Here is a 16,631-nt window from a genome sequence, read left to right on the forward strand (position 1 = left end):
CCCTAATATCTATGCTGCTTAATGTCACTTGGCAAAAAATGACTGGACAAGAAAAATGATATACAACTATGTATTTTCTATGCTAATAAGAGATTAATTTTCTGGCGTTTTTTAATAGAATTAAACAGATGTTCTCTTGATGAACACCATCTGTAAAGTACTGCTTGGAGAGGCTGCTTACTTAGTATTTTCTTTGGGTTGTAATCCGTATGTATATTTTTTATAAGGTATTTAATTTATAATATACTTTTAAAAAACCTTCTGGTAGTTTAATTAATACGTTTCTTTTTAAAGGAAAGATGGGATTTTATGGATAGAACATATTAAATATTATTTTTAGTGCTCTCAGAAGTTCAGAATTGAGGAATTAAAATATAATATGGAATACTTCTACCAGAAAAACTTTTCTCTATAACAGCCTATCCAATATAGCTTGCCTAATATTTTTTTTTTTTTTTTTTTTTAACTTTAAATCAGAAGTTAAAGATACCACTCTGTTCTTCTTTCTGGTATTCATTGCTACAATGTCTCCCAGATATGTCTGAGTTTGTCACATCTGTTGATAAATAAAGTAGGGTATTGACAAAGATCCTGTGAAATGGCCTCAAACATATTCTAAATTAATGTCTTTGTATCTTTCTGTTATATAGTACAGTGTTCATTGCAGGTCAGTTTGTCTAAAAGTTACTTATAATAATAACAATATTGTGACTTGCTTGTAGCTGTTTATGTCCAGTGTAAATGACTTCTTTCTGCTCACAAGAACATTATTTGGAAAGTAGCAAGAATAGAGTAACACGGACTTTTAAGACCAATTGCTTTTCTACTGGGGAAGAAAATTTAGCCTTGGGTAAAACTGTTACGTTTGTGTGCAGCCTGTAATTAGTATTGTAGTTGGGTAAAGCTTGATACAGTTCAGCTCTGCAAAACCTTGCTCAGTTTTCTGAGCTAAGGAGTCTTTTTGATGAGTGAATCCTCAAATAAACATGCAGTAGGAGTACTTTAGAAAGTTCTCAAAGCATTTTCAGATCTGTTTGGAATTTTTTAAACTAAAGGTGGATTTGTATGGGAATTAAGATGATCAGCAAGCTGCACCACAAATCTGCAGGAGAAACAAAAGGAGTGTCGTAAAGAGAGAGTGTATTGCTGCACTTTGTCTGATTAAATGACATTCCTCATCAATAAGGTATGTGATATGGCATGACTAACGTGCAGAGATGCACTTGAAAGGTGAAAAATATTGAATGGATTGCAAGTGTTTACTCAGTTAAAAATTTGCAGTCTTCCAAGCTGTGTGTAACTTGGAGCTGTGTCTGACATTGTTGGAAGATAGTTAAAATTCATAGTTGTGTTTGGTGAATGCAACATAGCAGCCAATTTCACTGCTCTGTGGAAAGACAGCTTCTGTTTTAGATTGAAAAATGAAATCTGGAATCTAATCAAGAAGTTCATGGTGGTTTTGTTTTGGTTTTTTTTGTTTGATTGTTTGTTTGTTTTTTTCTTTCTTCCATTTCTGCACTATCACCTCAGTGTGGATATTAACTGAATGTCGTGAGAAGCCCCAGCCATGTTGGTTATGAGGACTAGCATCTATTTCATAGAATCCTGGAATAGTTTGAATTAGTCCACCCCTCCAGGGACATCTTCAACTAGATCAGGTTGCTCAGAGCCCCATCCAGCCCAACTTTGAATGTTTCTAGGGACGGGACATCCACAACTTCTCTGGGCAACCTGTGCTAGTGTTTTACTACCCTCATCATAAAAAAGCATGTTCTTATATCTAATCTAAACTAACCCTCCTTCAGTTTAAAACCATTACCCCTTGTCCTATCACAACAGGCCCTGCTAAAAGGTTTGTTCACATTTTTCTTACAGTCCCTCAAGTACTGTGAGGCCACAATAAAGGTGTCCGCAGAGCTTTCTCTTATCCAGGCTGAGCAACCCCAGCTTTCCTCACTGGAGAGGTGCTCTAATCATTTTGGTGTCCCTCCTCTGGACTCGCTGCAGCAGGTCTATGTCCCCCCTGTGCTGGGGACCCAGGGCTGGATGCAGCACTCCAGGTGGGGTCTCACTGGGGCAGAGCAGAGGGGCAGAATCACCTCCCTCAATCAGCTGGCCCTCCCCCTTGCCTTCTTTCCTGCAAGGCCACGTTACTGGCTCATGTTCAACTTGGTATTTACCAGGACTCCCAGGTACTTCTCTGCCAAGCTGCTTTCCAGCTGGGTGGCCCCCAGAGTGTACTGGTGGTTGGGATTTTTCTTACTGACCATCATAAGGTTCCTGTCAGTCCGTTTCTCCTACTGTTGAGGTCTTTCTGGATGGTAGCAAGAATTGCTGGTGTATCAGCTGCTCCTCCCACTTTGGTGTCATCAGCAAACGTGATGAGGCTCCATTTTGACCCATCACCCAGATCATTAATTAAGATGTTGAAGAGGATAAAATCCAGTATCGATCCCTGGGGTGCACAGCCAGTTACTGGCCTCCAATTCAGCTTTGTGCCACTGATCACTGCCTTTGAACCTGGCTGTTCAACCTGTTTTCAATCCACTTCATCTGCTCCTCCACTCCATATGTCATCAGCTTCTCTGTGAGGATGTCAAGCATCAGGTGCTGTTCTGAACAAGTTATTTTCTTCCTGTCAACTTTGAAAGAAGATAAGTTTGCCCAAGAATTGACCTTGCATCTCCCCAGTTTGATATTCAGACCCACAAAGTCTCATTATTTCTCAATTTTCTTGTATATGTAGAACTGGAGTATCATTAACTGTCACTAAAATTCATCTTAAAGAGGAATGCAGTTTTTATGAAACACTTAAATGCATGGAGAATAACAGGAAATGCTCCTGGGGAAATACCAAACTTCTTGAGTGCAGCATGTGGAACATATGCAGCAAGTAAAATCACCTGAATGCAAAGCCTTTAAAAGATATCAAGAATAATGACCTGTTTCTTCAATGAGACAGGAATCTGCAGTTGCAGGGTTACATAATCCTGCAGGAGTGTATTATGTGGACTCTAGAAGAAAATCTTGAGTTTTCTGACTTCTCAAGTGCTTTTATTTTAGGATATTTATTAGTATTTCTTCGTTTGTATTTATCAGCATAGCTTTTTTTCCTTGCAAAAGGAAGTCTTTGTAGTGTCTTGATTAAAACCAACATAAATATTTTCTATAAACTGTTAGAAGTAGAAACTGATGTCTGTTTTCTTCTGTCTGAAAGTGTGTACCTAATCCACTAATATATTGTTTCTTGTCCTAACAAAGTATTACTTCTGTAGATAGCATTTGAAGTTATGAAAGCTACAGATAGAGGTACTTCTGTAATTCCATTTATTTTAGACCAATCGCACTGTGAATAGACCATAAATACATGATATTGCCAGTTGGAATAAAATGGTATCTATGGGTGAGTATGTAGATATCTCTACATGTAACAAGTCATTTTTAATCTGGGATTGTATAGTATGTAAATCAAGAGGTTGGTGAAACTGAAAATCACACTGACTTTTTAGTGAGTGGGAGAACTGGAACTGATGTCAGCATGGGCAAACTGAACTCATGTACTCCTCATTTATGTGAAACATGGGGTGATTGGGGTGATTGGGTGCACGTACACTAGTTTTTCTTAAAATATCTCAGGAAAATTTTAATTCCAAACTTTAAGAATTCTACATTATATCATACTCATGGTATCTTCAGTCCACTACATACTACTTGTCTCAATTTTTTTCTTGATGAAATTATTTGATATAATTATGAGACAATTATTGTGTAACTTTTTTGAATTCTTACTACAAACACCCAACTATTTCTGGATTATTAATATTAATGAAAACAGAAAATAAATTATTTTTAGGCACTCTAACCTTTTTTTTTTTCCTTCCTACAAATTAAGTAGCAAGTGTGGTTTAATGTAGCTACTGGTATTTAAGGTAATCTGTGATTTCAAAGTTGGGTGTTTGAAAATATTAAATGGTTTATATCTAGCACAATTCTCAATTAAAGGTTAAACTGCAGGTGTTGTGTGGAGCAGATGGAAGAATAATTTCCAAGATCTTAGAATTTCTTATGTTAGTGGTTTTTTTTTTTTTTTTTTTTTTTCCAAAAATATTTTTTTGGAAAAGAAAGGAGAATCATGTTCCAATTCCAAGGTCTTCCTGCAGTGTCCATCACCATTTCACCTGAATCCAGCCCTGGTTATGATTTTCAATTTGTTATATGATTATTTTCATTCTAACTGGGTTTTTAATGTATTGTATGACCAGCTGTACAGATTGCACATTAGTCTTCTGAACATGAAACTAAGACTGTACAGTTCATACATAAAGTCCTAGAGGATTAGTTAAGTTCCCATTGGCATTCACCACTCTTTTTGACTTCAAAGAATATCTGGCAGATTTTGTAAGGTGTATTGGCAAATCAGTTCTCACTGGTGGACTGCTGGACTGAGAAAACGATATGTGAAACTTCTTTTTATGATACATATAGCATGTAAGGTGGTACTTATCTGTGTTTTTTCTTACATTTACTGAGGATCAGCTTAACAGAAGACATCAGGACATCCTGTTCCTTTTTTACTCAGCTACCTTTTAACATGTGTGTTTGAAAATTAATTACCTTTTCCACTTCCTTTGCAAACAGCAGCAAGGGGATTTGTGGTACTGAATTTTGAGTGTATAGAAATACATTCACCAGAAGTTATGGTTTATGTATAATTTGCCAAACTTCTATATTCATACGGGATAAATTATTCTGAACTTGAAAAAAACCCCAAAGCTTAACATTAATTTTCTCTTTATAGGAGTTCCAGCTTTTACAGTGGCACTTAAAATTATAATTCCTATGCTTTATTTAGTGAATAAATATTTTGGCTAATGACAGTAAGATTTGTATGGTTGTACTGCTTACTTAAAAAAAAAAAAAAAAAAAAAAGGTATGTGCTTGCATAGAATAAACATTACCTAAAAAACCTCAGGCACAATAAAGGTATAATCACAGACTCCAATTATGTAACATTCACTAGAAATAATTGGAGATTAAACTCTACTTAGAAGGTAGTTTATTCAATGGAGAAATATTTATGTTTTTTAATTGAAAAGCTCTTTTCCCCATTTTCCTTCCAGGTATTGCTTTGTTTTTGCTTTGGGATACCTCACTGTGTGCCAAATTACTAGAGTCTATATCTTTGACTACGGACAGTATTCTGCAGATTTTTCTGGGTAAGGAGAAAAATAATCTTTTCATCTTGTCCTCCTAAGTGATACTGTGTCTGTTGTTGTGTGTGTGTGTGTGTGAGTTGTTGTTTGCTCCCCTACATCCCTCCCAGGTTATGTGTGTCAGCCTGTTAAACTTTGGGAGAAAGCTGGGCATGTATGTCCATATGGATACACATAAGTGCTTTAATTGTGAAAACTGAGAATTTTTGTGTCCTGTTAGAACCACCCATGTGTTGCCTCCTGCTCCTGTGGGAATGGCATTAACGATTTAATTCCTATGGGATTTTTTTGTCTTCTCTTTTTTCCCTAAAGTCTCTGCTACCACCCATGACAGCATGATGAACCTTGAATTGTGTCTGGTGTACTTGCTTGCCTGGCACACTCTGATACCGCTTTTTGAAGAAAATCTGAATGGTTTATGGAACTTAGCGTTCAGCTTCTTTTGGTTTTGGTTTTATGTTAGATGTTTAAGAAGGAGAGGGCTAAGGAGACAGGCACCTGGATGGAACAGTAGTCACATATCCCTTGGAAACAGAAAGTTTTGTTTCTATGTGCCCTCATTTTATATAATGAACTTCTAGCTATATATAACTCTAATTGTATAGGAGCAAAACAAAATCAAATGGGCAAAGTAAAACCAAACCATATTGGTGATTCTTCTTTATACTGCAGATACAGACAAGTGAAGCACAACACTTCCTGTAAACAAAGTTGCTATTATGATAGTGCTTTAAAGGAGAGTGTGTATTCTGGGGAGAAAAAAAGAGGTAGGGAGTATTTGGTAGTCTGCTGAAAATAATGCATTAAATACTTTTCAGGAATACTATGAATGGCAGTGGTCTTTGTAGTTTAGTATTACCTGTGGTAGAGTTGTACTTGTTAGCCTTGTTGCTTCTCAGTCTTCATAAGTAACAGGCACATAGTCCAGAAACATAAGTTGTAGGCTGAAGATAAAAGCCTTTATGGTTAAGTTCATCTTTTCTGTCATCTTTATCTTCTTACCTTCTGAAACATCTTTCTACATTTATCTTACATCCAAGTATCTGCCTTCAAGCCAGATATCCAAGTTCCAATTGTTGTCAGTGGAGATGTGATCGATGTGGACAGTAGAGCCTGGAGGGCATTTCAGCTGACCCACCACTAAGTACCTACCTGAGCATGAACTGGGTCACTTGTCAGATGCCCCTGACTATTGACTAGATCTCCACTGGCTGTAACGAGAACTTGCAACACAGACATATGTGTAAAGACACTGAAATTAGATCTACTGATGTTGAATTTATTTCACCATTACAAGTTGAACTGTAATCCAAATGCTGTCCCTTCCAATTCACTATAGGGCCAAAGTGTACAACATTGGGAGTGATCAAAGCTCTGAGCTGACTCTGGAAACAGTGTAATTGCACTTTGTTGTTGTTCTCTCAAAACTATTAGTCAAGCTTGAGTGCACCATTGCTCAAATGCGACTGTAACAGCTTTCAGATAGCAGCTGGCTTTGTGGCTCTGCTGGTTTGGTGTTAGCTCAGAGATTTCTACTGGGTCTAAACCTGTCCAAAGATTCTCACATCCCACTCCTGGAGGTTTTCAAGGCTAGGTTGGATGGGGCTCTGAGTAACCTGGTCTAGTTAAAGGTGTCCCTGCCCATAGCAGGAGGGTTGGAACTAGATGATCTTCAAGGTCCCCTTCCAACCCAAACCATTCTGTGATTCTATGATTTATAAACTCTATGCTCTGAACAGAACTGTTCTGAAGCCTAAATCCAGCTGTCAGTTTTTAACCACCCTTTCATGCACCAGTTTGGGAATTTGATTCCTATCACATTAAATCTCTGTCATACACTGGTTATGCTCCCTTGACACCTGAGACAGAGGTTACTTCCAGAACAGGCAGAGAAAGAAAACTTTCCCTAGTTCCAGGGTAAGAGTAAGCTTGAGAAAATAACTAAAGTTGTCCAGCCAGCTGCTGAACCCCAGCATCAGCAAGTTCTTCTGAAGATGTTGGCAAGGATTCATATGCTGGTTAGCCCCAAAGGAGCTCTGAATGTCTGTTCACCGAGATGTTTCTCCTAACATGCCATGCCCATCTAAGGTGTCCAAGCTGAGAAAATCTGCAAAAGGTTTGAAGGACAGTCTCAATGGACTGACAGTGGAGAAAGCTGAGGAGACCTTGTGCTGGAAATGCAATTGTTTGTGCAGAGCTGTGTGGACCTGGCTGCAGTACTACCAGTGAGCCTTCTGCCAACTGCTTTCTCTTTCTCCCAGCACCTAAAAGGGATTGTTAAAATCCTGATTCACAGCCTCACTGTGCCAGGAAGGACTCTTCCTCTTCTGATCTCTAGATTGTTGCTCCTCAGCCAAATCTTTGATGATACTGAAATTGCCACTTCAGAAGGCAAAAACCCCAAAACTGGTGCCTGCTGTGACAACAATGACAGACATATCAGCTGGAATTAGTGTAAGGGCTGACTGGGCTCCTCCTGGGCTCCATCCTTCCACCAGGCAGGATCCACACTGTCTGCTTACAGGAGAAAAACTCATTATGTTCAGAGTCACTTGAGGATTTCTGCCAGCACCAGGCAGATCTTCAGCTGAAATGCTAGAAAGACACACGAGGGATTCACCAGACTATCTGTTCTTGCTTAGTTTTCTTCCTTGATGACCCTTGCCTGTCACTCTAGTCTTGATATCAGGATTTTGGGGCACTGATAATAACAGTAGAATTTTTTTTTCCCCTGATTGCATTTTGAGGACTGGAAATAATTGTGTGGTTTTACCTTAAAAAAAAAAAATTATTCTGACAAAATTAATCTGACAAAATACTGGTGTAGCCCTGTCAATGAAGGAGGCCTTGATGGGTTTTGGATTTGTTTTTCTGTGCCAACTTGAATGTGTTTTAACAATGCTAAGTACACTCAAAACTTGAACAAAACTCATGTCCAATGTACAGTATGATTAACTTGTTGTTCCTTTTTTCTGGTTTTTGAGAGTTTTTTGTTGGGTTTTGGTTTTGTGGTTTGGTTGGTTGTTTTTTTTTTCTCCAGCTCATTACTAGGTAAATACAACTGATACATTTTTTGAGATCTAATTTCAAAGTTAAATTTCTAAATTCTAGTAGCTTACTTTATGCATTCCTCTGTTCTTTCCCTCCCCCAGGTAAGGGGCTTTCAATGTTGAGGTTTACATCAGTCAAAAACTCTGAAATACTAGAAAGATGGTATAATTTCTCTGTACAAAGCTGACTTGTATAACCAGGAAAGAATATTTCTTGGATAGTTCAAGATTCACCCAAGTGTACCAAATTGAGAACAAAAGGAACTCTGTTGGAGCCAGCATAATTATGCTGGGATTTTGTTTTGCCAGATATGTTTACTTGAAGTAAATAATAATTCTAGACAGAAAAATTAAATATAGGACCAGATGTTAGTGGAAATGCTGGAAGTGGTCAGCATATCTAAATAATTTATTTTAATGTTCAACTTGGGCATAATTTTATTGTCCTTTTCTACTGCTGCTGCTGTAACCTACAATGAATGTAATTGCTCTTACTGCCCTTTTCCCTTTACTCTTCTTACTGTAAAAAAAAATATACTGTTAGTAGAAAAATACATGTGAAACACTAGCTGTGTTTGTGGAACCTAATGAAGCAATAAAAGATATGAATTATCAAATACTGCATTTAAGGCTTAAATTCTTTTCATTGCATTGAAAACTCTGTAATGGTTTCAGCTCAAAAAAACGAATTACTTTGTTCTTGCACTGAAGATCTTCCAGTTTAGAGTAATAAGGCTGGACTACAAGTATAAACTTTCCCTGATATTTCCATGTGAAAGAAAATCCAGAACTTCTATCTAAATTATTCTTTCTTCCTTTTTTGTAACAGTCCAATGATGATAATTACACAGAAGATCACTAGTTTGGCATTTGAGATTCATGACGGTAAGATTTCTTTACAGTGTTTGATTTTCCATACAAGATAAATTTAAGGAATGTTTGTGATGAGTCAGTGAGTTACTTTAGTCCAGTTTTGTGTTTTAAGGCAAAATATGTTTTTGTATCTCAATTTTCTTTTGATGCTTACTAATGAAAGTGCTGAGAAATGTTGCTTGGACTCTACAGAAGCTCTGAAAACGCTGACACTTTGCAGAAAACACGACTTATCAGAAGACCAGTGACACTTCTGGAGTCAGTGACCAAAGACCAGTGACATTCTTTTGGGCTGGGGTATTGATCCTGAGTTAGCTAAAGAATTTCCCAATTCAGAGGTCTCTGCTGCTGACAGATAGGTAGAGGAAGCACATGTAATTTCAGTTGTTGAGCACCTTTTGTTTTAAAATGCTAAATGTTGAGCTCTTCCCTAGTTCGTGCCATATATACAGATTTTTATAAAGCCTCTGTATATGTTTAATTTTGTTTACTATCATAGTTAAACTCATTGCTAACATATTGCTGTGAACAGAGAGATTATCTAATTATGCTTCTGTCAGATTTATCAACCACATAAGTGGGCCTTAGTTGTGACAATGAATCCTAATGTTGGCTTTTGTGGGTAGTAACTTTTTTTTAGTTACCTTTAAATTCAAAGGAGTAATTTTCATTTTAAAGTTTAAAATACCATCTAATAAATCTGTCCAATTAGATTGAATCACTTAGAGCTACAGCTGTCAGTTGAAGATTTGAGAGTGTAGCCCCAGACACCTGTCCTGAAACTGCTTTAGTAACATTATGTAATGGAGTTTAATATGTTTTTGTCTCATATGTGTCCTAGCTTTACAGCTGTTGGTATTTCTTCTTTTTTTTTCCCATTCTTAAGTTGCATTGTCTGGAGAAGCCTGTAGGCAGCAACATTCAGGAATATGAAAAGTCGGGAAAACACCATTTTGTAACTATTTTTTGTATGAATGAAAATGAGTAATGCTAGGCTTATCTAGTTGGTCAAAGAAGCTGATATCTAACTTCCAGAGAAAATATATTCAGAAGTATTAGTCTTGCAACCTATAATCAACTGGAGTACAGAGTACACAAGTTAGAGGAAACAGGTTGTTATAAGGAAGTAATACTTCTAGTACCAAAGATACACGCTTCCTCATAATAGAAAGAGATATTCTGAATTTGCTGACATCATGCACAAATAGTGGAGTGGTGGTATGGAACAAGCATGGGAGTGTTCCTGGCAATCTTGAAACAAATATTTCATTTAGTCATCTCTATTATTAACTTTCATAAAGAACTAGATGAGATTTTTTTTCCAATATGAATTAATTTAGGTAATTTGTGTTTTCCTCATAAGCTTATTTTCTACCTGGATTTCTTGTAGATACCACTGAATTCCAAGTATCAGTCTTGAAATTTTGTTCCTTGTTGAGCTCTAAAGTCTTCATCAGCCTATGAGGAGTAGCTGGTAGTGTATTGAAAACTTTCTCTCTGGTTCTGTCTGCAATTAAGCAGAATCCTTGACTTGAGTTGGATAATCACAGTTGCAGTGAGAACACGACTTTCAAAAGTTGATGCGACCAGTGTGAATTCAGGAGCAACTGCTAGTCTGGTGTCAGAAGATCCTAAGAAAAGATGTACAGGGGAAACTAAGATTGAAGTAAAGTTTTTTAACCATAGACAACTTAAAAGGGATCCTTCACAAGAAATTAATGAAAACAAGCCTGTTGTCAGTGAGCTTTTGTTCACTGTACAAAAGTCCATGCTTCCACCTGAGTTACTTAGAGATATACTGACAGGAGAGGAGATAATGTTGAAAACCATTCTTCTAAGTGATTAATGGCACTCTGAGCCTCTAGTCACATCAGCTTGGCTATGTTAATCACCAATCACTTCTTTTTACTCCCTCTTTTTTTTACCGGTAGATTTAAGGAGAGGTAATGAAAATAAACGGCTGAAAGAAAAGTGTTGGTGAAAGTTCTTGGTAAACTTCAAGATTCTAGTTGTATTAAGGTTTGTTCTGTGGTAAAGGCAAGACTTGGTCTTGCCATGGCAGCCAGTTCCTTGTGTTGAGCTGTTTTAGTGCTGCATTTGAAGGTCCTGGAGTGACCTGAATGTAATCATGAAGGCCACTCACTCACACAGTATGTGCAAGAGGCTGTCTAGCTGAGTGGATATGCTGGATTCCAAACTGAAAAGTAGTATGGAATCCCATAAATAAATAAATAACAACTACCTCTATAACTGTTACACCCCTGTGCTCTTATTGTGAGGGGGATTTTTAAGCAGGAAAATTCTAGGAAAATTGCATAGGATTAGTTTAAGTTCACTGTATAATACAGACTTCTCAGAAGTTTGCACGGATCATAAATTTACTCATGAAGAAATTTGGAGTATGCCTTTCATATATTGTGATTTACATTTTGAACTTCAGTCTTTGATAGTTCTTACCTTACAGTTTCTCAAATAAGCACTGTCAAAAATGAGTAATCAGTGTAGTCAGTCACTTGCTTTGTATTTTTTTCTGATTATCTTTGACATCTCACATATATATTCTAAAGGCAGAATACATGATTTGTATTGTATGTGCACCACCAGGCTATTGGTGTCCATATTCATTCTTTATGGCAAGATTTAGATTTATTTCTGTAACACTTAAGGCTATTTAGGGGAGAAACAGAAATGTTTTTTACTTTAGATCCTATAATCTGGAGCACTTTTTAATCAAATTTAAAACTAGCATATATTGGAGAAGGAAAGTTACATTGCAGTTATTTTAGAAGGGCTGTAAAATGGAGGATTTGACTTGCATGATAAGTTTCTAGCTAAGAGGTGGTGGCAAATAGAGAAACCTTTACCAATTATAGTTATAAGGTACCAAAAGTTAAGCAGGGGAGACAAGAGACATCCTGTCACTCCTTAACTTTGTATCTTGCAATGAGTTCACATGATGTTTTCCTTTTTTCTTGCTTATAACCTACTCATGAGCCTCACTAATTTTATTGCAATTCTGTGTGAGATCAAGGATCTTTACCAGAAATACCCATATCCAAATCCAACCTCACTAATCTGTATGTGCTTTGACAGCTTGTTTTTAATTCTAGCCCTGAAAAAATGTTAAAGATTGTCCTCAAATGTTTATATTCATAACTTATTAAAGTTCTGGAGCTTACAATATACTTACTTTTAAATCTCCAGAAGATTCAGTCAGCAGAAATAGGGAACACTAGATTTGATTTTGACGTTTAAAAGGAAAAAGCGAATATCTCACAGCTTTTTCCAACCATTTTCTGACTGGAATTTAAATAATACAGGAAAATTTAAAGAAAATAAATGGTTATTTTTAAAAATTAAAATAAACATGATATATAATTTTTTCCAAATTATTTCTTCATATTATTATGTTGCACTCATCCATAGAAATGTGTGGCTAGATACAGGTAAGAAACCAGAATCATAATCCATTCTGTTCTGTCAGCTGCTTCTTGGTTCCTAGGCCTTTTCTCACATGCTTTCCAACCACAAAACTCTTTATTCACGTGTGTGTAACTGTAGTGGGTTGACCCTGGCCAGACACCAGCTACCCACTGAAGCTGCTCTCTCACTCCCTTCTGCAACTGGACAGAGGAGAGAAAAAAAACAGTGAAGGAGTCATGAGTTGAGATAAGAACTGGGAGAGGTCACTCACTGATCACCATCATGGGCAAAACAGACTCAAAGTGATTAATTGAATTTATTACTAACAGGGTCAGAGCAAAAGAGTGAGAAGTAAACTAATCTTGAAAACACCTTCCCCCCATTCCTCCTCCCTTCCAAACTCTACCTCCTTCCCCTCAGAGGTGCAGGAGGACAGGGAATGGGGGTTACTGTCAGTTGTTGTTTCTGCTGCTGCTCAGAGAGAGGAGTCTTTTCCCTGCTCCTGTAGGGTCCCTCCCATGGGAGACAGTCCTTGATGGGCCTCTCTGGCGTGAGTCCATCCCACAGGCAGCAGTTCTTCCCAATCTGCTGTCCTGTGGGTCACTGCTCCATGGGGTGCAGTCCTTCACAGATGAGCTGTACTGATGTGGGTCCCCCACAGGGGCCACAAGTCCTACCTGGGAAAAACCCGCTCCAGCATGGGCTTCCCTCTCCACGAACTGCAGGTCTCTGGCAGGACCTGCTCCATCTTGGGTCTCCCACAGGGTCACAGCTCCTTCCTGCATCCACCTGCTCCAGCATGGGCTCCTCTGTGGGCTGCAGGGGGGTCTCTGCACCCCGATGGTCCCCCATGGGCTGCAGGGGCACAGCTGCCCCAGCCTGGTCTGCACCACGGGCTGCAGGGCTTTAGCTCCCACACCTGGAGCACCTCCTGCCCCTCCTTCTGCACTGACCTTGGTGTCTGCATTGTTATTCCCATGTTCTCACTCTGCTCTTCCCTGTTTAGAATTTTCACCTGTGCAACAACCTTCTGTTCTTAACTATGTTATCACAGAGGTGTTACTGTCACTCCTGATTGGCTTGGCCTTGGCCAGCAGCAGGAATTCCATCCTGGAGCTGGCTGGCATTGGCTCCACTGGACAGGGGAAGCTTCCAGCAGCTTCTAACAGAAGCCACTCCTGTAGTCCCCTCCCACCCCCTGCTACCAAAATCTAGCCACAGAAACCCACTACATTAACCTTCTGCTGTCCCTTCAGCTCTGTAGTTGCTAATTTTTAAATGTGCTTTTCCAGGAATATTGCTTGCTTTTTTCCCCTAATTATTATTTTCTTTTTTGTATCTGGCACTCTCCATTTTTAAAAGCAATAGATTAAATATTGATGCAGATCTGGTGAGGCACTGCTAAAAGAAGACAAGGAGTGCAGTGAATATGCAACTTGAAGGCTTTTTTTTAAAATTTTATCTCTGCCTTAGCAAAATGTAGTTAAAGGCTAGTCATAGTCCAGTGGATTAGGTCTTAGTTGCTTTGCTCCAACAGTGTGCTATTAGGCAAATGGCTGGATTATTTTATGCTCCTTTCCCTCATATTGCTATTGTAATATTACAAAGTTGTAAGATTTCCAAATAGTCTATTCCAAATAGTCTATTAGAGCCCATTTCTCCCTGTGAAATAATGAAAATACAGTCTTTGTCCAGTATGGTGCCTGAGAGATATTTCAATGCATAGATTAAATATATGGAAAATATGAAGAAAGTGAGGAAAAAGAAACAAAGGTAAAGAAACTTCTTCATAAAAACTGTACTAGTTGTCACAGTCTTAATTACTTATTGCTACCTACCTCATCAGGTTGTGGTTCTACATGATACACCTGGGAGATTTTTCAGCCAATGCTTTTTTTCTTTCTTTCTTATTTTAAGTAGAAAGTAAGTTTTCTTCTTGGTTTGCAGCTGATGAGCAGTCCCATCCAAGCTGAATACCTGCTGCTATGTTAGCAGCAATGGTTTTGTTAGCTGTTCTTGAACAATGGAGTAGTGTCAGAAGTGTCAAAGAATGTTTCTTGATTTAGTTGATGGAAATATTTCTTCTTTATTTTCAGTTAACTTTTACTCTCTCAAAGGGAAATAATTCTCACATTCAGCAGAAGGACACAATATCTTTCTAAAGGCTGACAGGCAACTTTAGTATTGGTCTGCTCTGGCTTAAAGAGTAGAAGGGTAGAAATGTGGATGTACTGAAGCACTGGACAGCTTATGTGTGTCTGTATATGAGATATAAAAATTCAAATTTATTTTAAGTAGATACTATAAAACAGAACAGGATTACTAGGTCGAATTGCTGATTTCCACCATGTTAAATCACAATAAAAAGGGAAATGCCATGCTTTGGTCAACTTACTTTTCAGACTGGGGTATTTTTGTTGTGGTTTTTTGGGGTTTTTTTTGTAATGACAGGGGTCAGTTAAGAATGTTACATTTATGAAAATGAAGTTCTCATAATGCACTTTTTTATTTCAAATAGTATTTTATTATTATTCTCTTGTTTTCTGATATTTCTGTTAATTGTGTGAGTGAAACTGCCATGGTGTGGTGGTGCTTTGGGCTTTGGTTTTTTTTGTGTTAACTTGATGTTTTCTTATACCTAAGAGTTTCTTTTACTGATCTCCTTCCAATAGTCTCTTGATTTCTCTTTTATTTTTTTATTTTTAAAGTGCTCCCTTTTGTGATCATGACATTATGGTCATTATTATTTCAGCATCAGTTATGAAATCATTTTTATTACAGTATGTGTCATTAGTGGTTAAAAGAATGATATTCTGTTTCTCCCCTTTTAAGTCTTCAAGTATTGCTCTGGGCCTGTGTTTGCTTGCATGGCTCTCTGGATATCAAGGCTTCTAAGTTTTCTTGCTTTTTGTATTTATTTTTTTTTTCAGTTTTGCTCAGTGGGTATCTATACCTACTTGCTTTTGTTGCTGCCAATGTGCTAGTAACAATTAAAACTCTTACTGTCTGTATTTCTTCAGGTCTTAAAATATTTTAATAACAGCATGCATTTGGGCTCAGCTGGTGATCCATTTCAGAACCTCAAAATTTATTGCAATAGGATCTCCATGTTTATTATGGATGTAATACAACCTTATGTCTAAGCATTATTAGTTACTGATTAGCCAGATTTCCATACAAATACAAAAGTGGGTAAGTTTAACCAAAAGGCGAGATGGTGCTATGGTGTGATTGTAAACATTGTATTATCATAGTGAGAGCACAGCAGTAGTCATGTTATGCCCTAATAAAGCCTAAATGGCAGGATAGCTGTGTGTGCCTGAAGATGTTGGGTTTGTTACCATTAGAATACGGGCTCTGGAGAGGGCATGAAAGGGTGGAAGTTCCTCATGATCTAGACCTCTAGGGATAAATTTTGTTAGAGATGATTTACAGAATTCTTTTACCAAGCAAGGAACATAGGAGTATTTCCTGCTTTATGATAAGAAAATAGAGTTATAGTTGCTGAATGACCAAATTGTTTCACCTCTCTAACAGATGTTCGATAAAACCCATTTTCTCAAATCTCTACTTTGTGATTTGGTATCAACTAAGCGCTGCAGCTGTTGTGGCAGTATCCTGCTTTAGAACAGGAGAAAACAATTCTTATAATCCCCAAAGAAAAGTTACAAACCCACAGGAGTTCCCTAGCAGCAGCATGCTGCGAAAGTGGGGGTTCTTCATCTCCAGTGTGTAGGTAGGGAACAGCTGTTATTTATGAGGTCTCTGTTCCCATGGGCTTACACTGCTTGGGAATTATTGAGTGTATATATATTAATTCATCTCATATTGGATAAGCATCAGTGTAAGAGTACCTTTTACATATACATTTTCTATGGTTTAAAGAATGTTATCAATAGCCGCCTGAAAGCTTTCAAGAGAATGACAGAGATCAATGGTTTCCTTGTTCTTGTGTGCTGCGCAAAGATGATAAATGGGCTTTCAAGGCACTGAGAAGGTATTTAAAAAAAAAAAACAAACAGGGAAAGCCACTAAACTGGCCTCAAAGAATCTCCTGGCTGAAGGGAAATCT

At 37.7% G+C, this 16,631-nt stretch overlaps 1 protein-coding gene across 1 annotated transcript in view; it reads left to right on the forward strand.

The window, feature by feature from the left end:
* The first annotated feature begins 2,873 nt into the window (after nucleotides 1-2,873).
* Nucleotides 2,874-16,631, forward strand: part of MBOAT2 (membrane bound O-acyltransferase domain containing 2) — a 35,915-nt gene continuing 22,157 nt past the window's right edge. The window contains exons 1-3 of the mRNA XM_027890521.1: nucleotides 2,874-2,893; nucleotides 5,121-5,216; nucleotides 9,093-9,148. Coding sequence (XP_027746322.1) covers nucleotides 2,874-2,893; nucleotides 5,121-5,216; nucleotides 9,093-9,148 — 172 coding nt within the window. The remainder of the gene's footprint in view (nucleotides 2,894-5,120; nucleotides 5,217-9,092; nucleotides 9,149-16,631) is intronic.

Source organism: Empidonax traillii, unplaced genomic scaffold (assembly GCF_003031625.1).
Source record: "Empidonax traillii isolate 1590-97213 ecotype Southwest subspecies unplaced genomic scaffold, ASM303162v1 scaffold291:size1517763, whole genome shotgun sequence".
Lineage (NCBI taxonomy): Eukaryota > Metazoa > Chordata > Aves > Passeriformes > Tyrannidae > Empidonax > Empidonax traillii.